The following is an 11,768-nucleotide window of genomic DNA, read 5'->3' as shown; positions in this document are numbered from 1 at the left end:
ATAATAATAATAAAAAGCATAATTTGTGGCTGTCGGCTTTGTGACAATTTCGTAAACGAAGCATAATGATATAGTCTACATTAAATATATCATACAACAAAAATTGCAGGGGTGCTGTGCACCCCCTGAAAAATTTCCGGGGGTGCTGCAGCACCCCCGCTTCCCAGGCCATGTTTCTGCTAGCGAGTTTGTAGTTTATTATTAATACATCATCCCTCAAACCTTCCCTTCAAAATACTCTGGCGACGCTTATTAAATAATGCGGGGTGCTTAGGGGCTGCAGCCCCAATAATTTTTAAATTATTAATCCTAGGACAGAGGGTCGTCTTATGTTGGAGCTGCGAGGTTTTTAATTAATATTTTGTATCGTATTAATTATTAAATATATTTTATAATATTCCCCGTACCTCGTTTTGTCTCGTTTACTGCTTTTGTCACCACTTTCATTTCTGTTCAAACTTCACACTAACCCTGTCCTTATTTATCCCTCTTTCTGACTCATTTTCCTTTTCCCCCTTCAATTTCCTTCTCTCTCTCTCTCTCTCTCTCGCTCTCTCGCTCTCTCTCTCACTCTATCACTCTCTCACCCACACACTCTCATCCCTCTTCCCCCTTTTTCTCCTTCCACCTATTTTGTGCCATTCACAGGGTATGATAGTAAACGGTTTCACCCCCGGTTCCATCACATCCATAGAGCGTCGCTTCAGGCTCTCCAGCCAGAGCACTGGTATACTTGTCAGCGTCTTCGACTTCACCAATATCATCTTTGTGCTCTTCACCGTGTACGTCGGTGGGCGTGGTCACAAGATCCGATGGGTGGGCGTGGGCTGCGTTCTGATTGGTCTATCCGGCATTCTCTACGCCCTGCCCCACTTCACCAGCCCGCCTTACTCCTATGTGGACGCGACCGGTGGGGGTAACAGCTCCTCCAGCGGGGCGTGTGATCGCAATGGAACCAGAGTGGGTGACACCTGTGATTCGCCGGGCGGGGCTTCGACTTCGGGCCTGTCAAACTATATCTACTTGCTCTGCGCAGCACAAGTGGTAGCTGGGATTGGTTCCCTGCCTTTGTATACGTTAGGTCTCACAGCAATGGACGAGTCCGTGTCGAACAAGTCATATGGACCTTATTTTGGTAAATGCAGAGTGGAGAGAGAGAGAGAGAGAGAGAAGGAGAAAGAGAGAGAGAGAGAGAGAGAGAGAGAGAGAGAGAGAGAGAGAGATACAACCATGCATGGATCAATTTATTGCGATATGTTGGGGAGAAAGGGAAAGGTATCACCCCCCCCCCCCCCTCCAAAAAAAAAAAAAAAAAAAAAAATCTTGCGGAGACTGTAAAGACAAAGATTAATGGGTTGTGGAGGTGAGGCAGTGAAAGAGCGGGAGACGATAAGACAGAGAAACCGGGAGAGAGAGAAAGAGAGAGAGAGAGAGGGGGGGGGGGGGGGAGAGACTTAAATGAGATGAGACCAAGATAAATAATAATATAATATATGTTCAGTGGACAGCAAACAAACAGAAAACTTGAAGTTATATCAATGCGATTCCAGAAAGAGGGCAGATGTATACAGTATGCACGAATTATAACGTCGGATTATAGATTGTCAACAGAATGAAAAGAAAAAAATATGAAAGTGTGAACGCGTAACTTGTCTTTAAGTTAATGAATATGATTAATATAATTATACATAATGTTACCAACGGAATCGAAATATACTGTATGTAACAAAAGAAAGAAAAAGTCATGGGGCAAGGAGAGAAATTGGAAAGAAAGCAATGAAAATTCGAAAAGGAGAAGAGAATTACCCTTACAACTAACTTGTTTTTATCCGTTTGTTCTTGCAGGTACGTTTTTCGCATGTGTCATTCTTGGGCCTGGATTTGGATTAATCTTATCGGGTTCATTTCTTAACATCTTCACAGAGATCAGCATACCTGAAGGGTATGTTCTCTGATTATAAAGTGTGGCTTAGCTACAGGGGTGGGGGTAGGGCACAAGGAGGTCACTCTCAACATGGCTGGCTTCGGACCCGCGTCCAGTAAAAGTGTCTTTTTCAGAGGTTCGGCGTCGTCGAGGTTTTCCTTAAATAGGGGCGTTTTTCAAGCACTAATTGCACAAAAACAAATATAAGGGTACCTTTTCAGGTTCACAGGTTTCGACGTTTTCTGTAAAAAATGGTCATTTCAGAAAAGGTGCGATACGCCATTAGGGTCCATTTCAGAGGTTGATGGACACGGGTGGGTAGCACTTGTGTACGAGAGTGAGGAGTAGGGGGCATGCCATCATTGAAAGTGTGGACAAGATATTTCTTGCGTTTCCTTTACTGACTTTCAATGAGTTTATTATCTGCTAACTATACTACCATAAACAAAGTGGATACAATTTTTGTCAAAAAAATGTCAGAAGGGAGGGGCAGAAGTTGTCCCCGTATCCCTATTTCAAATACGTTAGTGTGTGCAATGACTAATTCTCTCTCTCTCCCTCCCTCTCTCTTCCGCTCTTTCTCCCCTCCCCATCTCTCTCTCTCTCTTCCTCTCGTTCTCCCCCTCTTTCTCTCTCCCCCATGCTTTCTCTTCCTCCTCTCTCTCTTCCTCCCCCGCCCCCTCTCTCTCTCTCTCTTCCTCTATTCCCCCTCCCCCTCTCCCTCTCCATCCCCCTCTCCATCCCCCTCTCCATCCCCCTCTCCATCCCCCTCTCCCTTCCCCCTTCACCCTCTCAACCTCCTCTCTCTCTCTCTCTTCATTTTTTAGAGTGACGTTATCAACGTCCGATCCCGGCTGGGTAGGAGCTTGGTGGTTAGGATTCCTGATCGTTGGTAGCATCATCCTCCTCATGATCATACCACTCAGTCTCTTCCCAAGAGAGTTTCCAAGTAAATGCCTAATTACATTCTAAGACGATACATAACACACAACTTTTCATTGTTGTTTATCGTTATGACTTGAGTTCTTAATGGTGTATATGCTACACAAATGTGTTGTGATCATGTTTGTTTGTATTTCGTATTTTTTTTTTTTTAAATTTCAATATGATTTACTTAGTAGTTGAAGTAGTTGAGAAAGATTAAGACGATTCGTTGTACCGTTCTCGACTCTTAATCCTAGTCTGAAATTAGTTTCCCCCACCCCCTCCCGCGCGAAGTGCGGAAGCTTTGCCGTTTCATTTATTAGAGAAAGAAGACGATTCGTTGTACTGTTCTCTACTCTTAATCTTGTCTGAATTCAATTCCCCCACTGGGCCCCTTAACGATATATGTGCAGTGTTACATGATGTAAGTATGGAACGCTCGTTCGTAAATCTGTGAATGCTCAGCCCGAGTGGTGGGTAGCATGTTATCTCCCGACAGTGCTTTGTACAGTAGCTTCTGGAAAGGAATTAGTGTTACTGTTAGTGGCCACTATAAGGCCCTAGTGACTATAAAAAAACATATGCTCTTCCTGGCTATTTGGGAATGGGTCAGTTTGCAAGAAATAATGGAGAAACTATAGCATTTCGTTGAAAATCATGTGATATCACGAACATTTAAACATTACTTGTGAAAATAAGTCATGGTACAATTTTATTTGTACTAATCATGACAGAGAAGAGTTATTGTTGTACTTACATATTCATATTAATCATAATTCCACACAGCTACAGCTAAAATCCGCGCAGAGAAAGCTAATCAAGCTCACGCCAACTCGGGCACGGAGGAAACAACGAGAGCTGGATTTGGAGAACGTCCATCTGACCTATGGAGGGCGCTTCGCTACCTGTTCACCAACCCTACTTTTGTATTCACGTGTTTAGGGGGCGTGACCGATGCGCTCCTTGTCAATAGCTTCAACGCTTTCTTGCCAAAGGTCTTCGAGAATCAGTTTTCTTTATCGGCTGGTTTCTCGACCATTCTAACAGGTCTGTACTCATTTAGTACATTTTATGAGACATCATGGGCAATTTATTTATTCCGCTTGAGAATAAGAGAGACGGAGAGAGATAGAGAGAGAGAGAGTTAACGGGGGAGAGAGAGAGACAGACAGAGAGACAAAGCGAGAGGGATTTTAACATGTTTTTTTTTTCTACCCTAGGGACTACTGGAGATTTTTTTGTAAAAATTGTTCTGGTCGATATAATAATGCTCGCAAATATAATCGCAATACAGCATTGCAACGTTCGCTCATTTCAATAAGAGAGTTTTCAGATACAATCTGCGCATGGGCAGATAAAGGTCATTTGTACCAAAAAGGTAAAACCCACAGAGATGAATACTGGATATGCGCTCATGAAAGTTATGTAACATTATTCATTTATGCACCAACGGTACATTCTATGATACGCAGGTGGAAGTATTCTTTTCAAGAGGGCAAACAAAAGGTATTCATGAAGCACATCTAGGACTTTGGCATTTATTATTCTAAGTGGAACTTCTCCATGTGTAAAAGATCTGTGGATATTTGGGATCATTTGTACCATGTGCTATCTGTAAACTCCCTTATAGGTGATGGGCAAGGCTTTTGAAATTGCTTACAGGTAAATTTTTCGAGAGCCTTTGCAATCGTGTACTACCAGTCTACTATATCGAGTCATTCCTTATTTTGAATTACATAAATAAAAACATAAGGCATCTGCCGTACAACTGTCAGAATTTAACTGATATTCTTACATGATTATACAGTGCGTCCCAGAAAAAACGAAACCGAGAATTATCGATGTTTTATCATAATTTAATCACATTTATAATTGATAAATGACACATATTTGGAAAGCTTAGATCCTCCTCTTTCATTTGATGCAACTCATATAATACATATTTCACGCATGAGTGATTAAAATGAATTTGAAGAGAGGAAACCAAAAAGTCATTTGGCGGACGGTATCTGAATTTCAAGGAGAAAATCACATTTCTAGAAAGTTGAGTTTCTGCCCTTTCATAATTATCCAAATTATCCAAATATGTGTCATTTAGTAATTATAAATGTGACTAAGTTATGATAAAACATTGATAATTCTCGGTTTCGTTTTTTCTAGGACGCACTGCACAGTATTACACACAATTATTTCTGTAATGAAGACCACACTATATCTCTTTTAAAACTGTTATTGAAATTACAGATTTTGTTGCAGTGCAGAGGATCCCTTTAAAAATCCAAATCTTGTGCCATGTTCTGCTCGTAGGTATACTGGCTATCTTTGGCGGTGTTTTCGGTTCCCTGACCGCTGGGTTCGTTTTGAAGCGTCTCAAACTGGATATCCGAGGTTTGCTCAAGTTGATTGCAGCTGCTAACTTCCTAACGGGAGTTATATTACTCATCTTCCTCTGGCATTGTCCTCAGCAACAACTAGCCGGTGTTACAGTGTCCTACGTCGACACGACAAAGTAAGAATTAAAGCAGTCCTTCGGAGATTGAGTAATAAAGATAATGCTCCGTGTATGCTCCGTGTATGCTTTAGCAACAGTATGTAGCCTAAAACGTAGTATTAGGCGCGCGTTAGAAATGTGTTTTTAGTAGAAGTATTGTAGCAGGAGTAGTAGGAATGGTATTTACACGGGATAGTCTCATCATGAGTGTTAATACTGCTCTTCAGGGGGGGGGGGGGGGCAACTCCAGAATCTGGTTGGTGTTATTACATTACATTACATTACATTTTCCCTACCTGCTGCAAGCCGAAGATGGCGTCCCACGAATCCTTCAGTAATCTGTGGGGAAAAGATTTTTTCCTTACAGATCAGTCTTCTACCATATACCACTGTGTTCCAACGTTGAAACTTCTATAATGAAAAGGGCGTTGCGAAATCGAAAGAGAGAGCGAGAGAGGGGTGTGATAGAGAGAGGGAGAGAGAGAGAGAGAGAGAGAAGGGGGGGGGGGGGGGAGGGGGAGGAGTAAATAGAACCCATTGCAAATGATAGGTATGGGTTTCTTTTGCATTGCTAATCAAGCTATGATAGTTATCGTATACGCATACTGTGTTATTAGAATATCAACCTATGTCTTTAAACATTCCGATAATTGATTTTCCTCCCAATTTTTAATGCACCCATTCCTCACAATTATTACAGTCTAGGAACGGGCACAAACACAAACTTGACATCAACTTGTAATTCCAACTGCTCCTGCGCTGTCGAGCAGTTTCTGCCAGTGTGTGCAGGGGATAAAAACTATTTCACACCTTGCCATGCAGGCTGCGAGACAGACCATGGCAATGGGGTAAGTTAGTTCGTCTTCTTAAAACGATGCTGCTACTTTTCATGATTTTATCTTCTTATATTTTCTTTCGTCTCGTTCTTATTTTGGTCAAATTCCTCAATCTCTTAGTAAATCAGTTGAGGGTTAATGTAATGAACACAGCCACACAGAGTCCTGTTTATAATGATAATGTTGCATAGGTCCTTGCCTAGTGGAAACACGTTTGTACCCCTCTGAAGTCGTATACGCACATGACATCATAAAATGTGACAACTTTTTGACCCTACCGCTCTTTAAAGAAAACTGGATCCGCCCCTGTGATGTATTTCTCAATTTCCCTATAACCTTCTATTCGCCATCATACTTATTTTGCCACGCTTTCGTACATTGACGACATGCAGACCTACTCAAACTGTGCATGTCTGCAGCCAGGATCGATACAGACTGTCGATTCGGGATTGTGCCGGACGTCGTGCAGCTATCAACCATATGTCTTCGCAGTGGTCGCTGCCCTGTACGTCTTCTTCACCTTCTTCGCCCGGATTCCCGACCTCAATGTCATCCTCAGGTGCGTATAATGATTTTAGAAAACTAATACCACATTGATGATAATGATAATAATAGTAATCATAATAATAATATCTTAAAAAATTAATATAATAATATGTCTTGTTTACCCAGGGAAGCCTCATCAGCACCAATATGGTTCTTTCTGAGGGCCCTGCAATTATCGTTACCCCAGCAGTTGCCATATACCTATAATTTACACCTGGATAGAGAGTGGCAAATGTAGATTCACGTCCTGCCAAAAGACGTAAAGTGCTGCGACATGGATTTCTCGGAGAATAATGCGAGGAACGTTATCAAGTTCATTAGAACATTTAACGAAACAATCAATGGCATTAATAAATTATTTGGTGGATTATCATCTCAGGATCAAACCACTTTACTACGTTTTATAATTTCTCCAATATTTTGTTGACAGGTGTGTGCCCGATTCTCAACGGTCAATGGCTCTTGGAGTCGACTCAATGTTGTCACGCGGACTTGGTAAGGCCTATACTTTAAACTCGTTTACCCGAATAAATCAGGCGCGAATTCAGGGACAGGGGAGGCGGGAAAGAGGAGGGGATGCATAATTATTTTAGATCTCTAAAAGGCAGGTCAAGTTTCCCACAGGATATTGTTATCATAATCATTCCACTGTCGGGATAAAACAAAACCTCAGAGCCGAATGTGGGGTAGATAGCATATGCGCTGACCTATAAGAGATGATGTCCGAAGTGTTGTCCAATGCGTGAATGACATCAGTGCAGACAATGTTGGCGTCACCTATGAGTAGACGTCACCTATGAGAAAACGTCATCAATATCTAGTTATGGGCAGATGAAAGTCAATGGCATTGGGTTCGATGACCTCTATAACAATTCGTACCATGTAACCTAGTAATTTAACGTCGGCGCCGCAATCGTTAAAAAGTTTAACCCTACTCTTTATTTCTCGAAACCTCGCCCCGCCACTCTCTTTCTCTTTTCCTTTCTCTCTTTCTTCTCCCCCCTCCATCTAACACAAAAATGATATATCTGTGGCTTTTTTCTGTATACCATGTACCCATGGTATGTCCTCTTTCTATGTCTGTCTCTCTTCCTCTCTCTGTGTCTCTCCGTCTCTCTCTCTATCTGTCTGTCTTTGTCTCCACAATCTCTCTCTCTTTCTCTATCTCCCTCTATCTCTCCCTGTCTCTCTCTCTATCTCTCCCTGTCTCTCTCTATCTCTCCCTGTCTCTCTCTTTCTCCCTCTCTCTCCCTCGATCTTCCTCCCTCCCTCCCTCCCTCCCCCATCGCTCTCCCACTTTCTCGCTCCCTCCCTCAATCCCTCCCTCTCTCCAGGAGCAGTACCAGGTCCTATCCTGCTCGGTGCCGTGATAGACCAGGCCTGCCTCCTCTGGCAGGACGTCTGTGGCACACGGGGCTCTTGCTGGATCTACGACAACGCCAACCTGGCCTGGAGGTTGACCGTCATAGCCGTGTCTCTCAAAGCAGCGGCGTGCTGCATGTATCTCCTGGCCATGTGTTTCTACAAGCCCACAGTGAAAGAGGACAGTGAGCTAAATGAGGTGGCTGGCAAAGAAACCAGAGGTGCAACATTTGAATAGGAACCATTTATGGCACAATAAAGCCACAAGGTGAACAAAAACCACGTGCAGACTCATCCGTACCTCAAAATGGTCAGGAGATACCCACGGTGGCTACCGGTATATATTATGAGGTCATGCAAGTCCTTGCAACCACTCAACAATATACTTACTGCCACAACACTATAGCGTCCTTTGGGAAGACGTTAATCTACATTTGCCACACTCCACCCAGGTGAGGTAAATGGTTACCAAGAGCACTTTGACCTTTTCATGAAATTGATTCAAAATGGTTTCATACTACTTACATAATTATGGAAGCTTCTGAACGCAGGCTCAAGCCTTTATATTCAGTTCCCAATTCTGTCATCGTTTTGAGTTGGCCGGGTCATGATATCATGGGCCAGATTTGCCAAAAGAAATAACAAAAAGGGGAGAAGAAAAAAAAGTTTAGAAAAAGCCTAATGGTTGAAAACGTGCCCCACAAAATTGTCTTTCTTTGTATACATGCACTTGTTTGCGAACTTGGCTGTTAACCCTGTAAGGGTCAATAGGACGGTGACGAGATAAGGCGTGTGTGATTAATGCCTGGATTACATTTGGCCTACGATTAGGTCTACGGAGTCCGTATCCTGCCCGTATCCTCCTTTTCCGTGCGGCCTCTGAACGGAGGCAGGAGGCGGCCGTGAGATTTCCGTACGGATTCACGGGCTCCGCGGCCTCTACGATTTTGTTTCGCAGAAAGTTATACAAATTTGAAAAATCGTAAGCCCGTAGTCCGTAGACATGTCGTAGGTGTCAGTGCACAATCCCCGCATGGGCATCGCGCGGAGGACTCACGCTGATCGTGCAGCACTTGAACGCACGATTTTTAGGTGAACATGGAGGAAACAAACGCTTTAAAACGGCACGGCGGCTGCACAGTCATCGCGCCTTCTCCGCGCAACCTTTGCACGGAAGCTGCACGGGCTCCGTACGATTTCCGTGCGGAGGCTGCGGAGACTGCAAGGCTACTGCATTGAAATTGCACGTTTTGCGTACAGTCTCCGAGCAGCCTCTGTACGGATTCGTCCCGGACTGCCCCGGAGGGCCAATATAAGAAATGGCGCGATGCTCGTAGATAATGTAAACACAAACATCGTAGCCCGTAGCCTCCTACGATGCCCTCTAAAATCGCACGAAAAATCGTTGACTAATTTATCGTACGGCGCCCGGGGCAAATGTAATCCAGACATAACCAATGTTGGTAGTGAAAGCGAAGTAGCACACGCTATGCTAAATCTATTTTTAGAGAAAAATAATTTAGATAATTTAATACCTTTCATACCTTGTTTTCAACCGACATTTTGTACATATATTTGTATGCATTTCTATCTTTAAAAAAATTATACGATGTGTGTGACAGTAACATTTAAAAAATGCAGGGGAATACCCGCTGGTATGGGAACGCCATGACAAGTAAAAATATAAATGGCTTTGAGTATTAAACTGTATTTCCTTTTTAACTGACTTCACCGTGTGGTTAATGTATTCACGTCTGTAACTTAATGTATTCACATGATAATGACAATGAATTCAAATCTATACGTTGATATATGGATAACTATATTCCGATACAGATGTATTCTTACATTTATGATGATGTGAATTTGCATTCCCATCTCTAAATAATGATCATAACAATATATATATATATATATATATATATATATATATATATATATATATGTATATATAGATGACGGTCTTATGCATCTTTCAATTTTGAAACATTTTTCTTCTTCTAAGGTTTTTTTTTTTTTTATTGATTTATATTTTTGATTTGAAAATGCAGAAATAAAATCAAACAAACAAACAATACTAGTTTTTGAATTATACAAATAGCGCCTATTCCATAAGATACAAAGCGCTAATATTCTCATCGTTATGCTAATATCGGAAGTATTAATCTTCCTATGTTCAAGTTTGACAGTGCAATGTATTTTCATCTGTAAATTCAAATATACACATTCCTAATTAAAGAGCAGAAAATGTTTATCTTTAAAAATCTGACTAAAACTGTCTTTCACTTCATCTCATACCGATAACAAAGGTATTTATTTACCTGTAGCCATATAACGGTAAAGTATAGCGCTGCACAGGCCAGTTTCCTAATTCAATGCATCCGTCTTGTGCCTCGTTATATTATTTCATTCACCTGTTACGAATAATTACACTTCACGAGAACGCGTATTGCATACATCACGCGTTGTTAGTTAAAGGGCCCATGACATCGAAATACAAGTGTATTCCTGTTGTTGTGCAGTCCTGCATACATCTCATATTTTGATATATTAACTTCTGAATTTGTTTCATAGATTTTTAAATATTTTTTTAAATATTTGTTTTTTTCAAACTTGCTAAGCTCCACCCCCAAAACCTCCAGATCTCGTTCCCTTTGTGAAATCATCTGTCAGTCATCAATGAGCTAACCGGGAGCTAAATTGAGAAAGTGATATGTATCTTTGCCGAAGTCGACCACCTGTTACAATACGTAATACAATAGCAACATACACGTTGCTATGTCAGACATGCTGTAGCATCACAAGGAAGACAAAGGCAATGATGATGTATTGTACATAATTATGTATGGAAGCATGCAATTCTATTATGAACGTGTGCTAAGCTGGGGAAATTACATCTATTTTAGAATATTAGTTTTGTCTGACATGTCTGACATAGCAACTTATATGTTGTTATTGTTTGTGGTATTGTAACAGGTGGTCAACTTTGGCAAAGTTACATGCCACTTTCTCAAGTTAGCTCATTGATGACTGACAGATGATGTCACAAGGGGAATGAGATCTGGAGGTTTTGGGGGTGGAGCTTAGCAAGTTCGAAAAACAAATATTTCAAAATCTATGAAACAATTCAGAAGTTTACATATCAAAATATGAGATGTATGCAGGACTGCACACCAACATGAATACACTTGTATTTCGATGTCATGGGCCCTTTAAGGCAAGCCATGTTTGCCCAACCTATCATTTTATTTGCAATCGGATTATTGAGATACAATGATATATAAAGGTAACCGTGCATACATTTGAATATATTTTTGAAATGGTCTATAGACGGAGATTTATGGATTTATCAGGCAGATGTGGTTTTACTTGATTTGTATAGATTGATCGTGACTGTATAATTATTAACATAAAATACAATAAAATAAGGAAAGTTTTTTCTCACGACATAATGTGTATTTTTCTGGTTTCAATGTATTATTCTGTTTGAAAAGATATGGTAGCAAGCACAGTGATAAAATAAACATTTGTAATCATCATCATCTTTGGTCGTCGTTGTTGTTGTTTTGATGTTGATTAGTTGAAAACACAGGTGTTGATTTATGAATAATTTTACAACAAACTAATATTGCGCCATCAATCTAGCAAACCAATTTTAAGGTATACTTTTCATGCTGTTACTGAT

The 11,768-nt window shown here is 41.1% G+C and overlaps 1 protein-coding gene across 1 annotated transcript; it reads left to right on the top strand.

The window, feature by feature from the left end:
- Positions 1-587: 587 nt before the first annotated feature.
- Positions 588-8,759, top strand: LOC756824 (solute carrier organic anion transporter family member 4A1-like). The gene is made up of 9 exons (XM_001196664.4): positions 588-1,135; positions 1,846-1,942; positions 2,752-2,873; positions 3,635-3,895; positions 5,156-5,357; positions 6,040-6,187; positions 6,568-6,734; positions 7,152-7,216; positions 8,056-8,759. Exons 1-9 carry the CDS (start codon positions 652-654, stop codon positions 8,319-8,321), a joined length of 1,812 nt encoding a protein of 603 aa, XP_001196664.3. The 5' UTR covers positions 588-651; the 3' UTR covers positions 8,322-8,759.
- The last annotated feature ends 3,009 nt before the right edge of the window (positions 8,760-11,768 follow it).

Source organism: Strongylocentrotus purpuratus, unplaced genomic scaffold (assembly GCF_000002235.5).
Source record: "Strongylocentrotus purpuratus isolate Spur 01 unplaced genomic scaffold, Spur_5.0 spur5_scaffold_14, whole genome shotgun sequence".
Taxonomy (NCBI): Eukaryota; Metazoa; Echinodermata; class Echinoidea; order Camarodonta; family Strongylocentrotidae; genus Strongylocentrotus; species Strongylocentrotus purpuratus.
The sequence above is the reverse complement of the archived record's forward strand: the minus strand, read 5'-3'. Positions and strand labels throughout refer to the sequence as shown.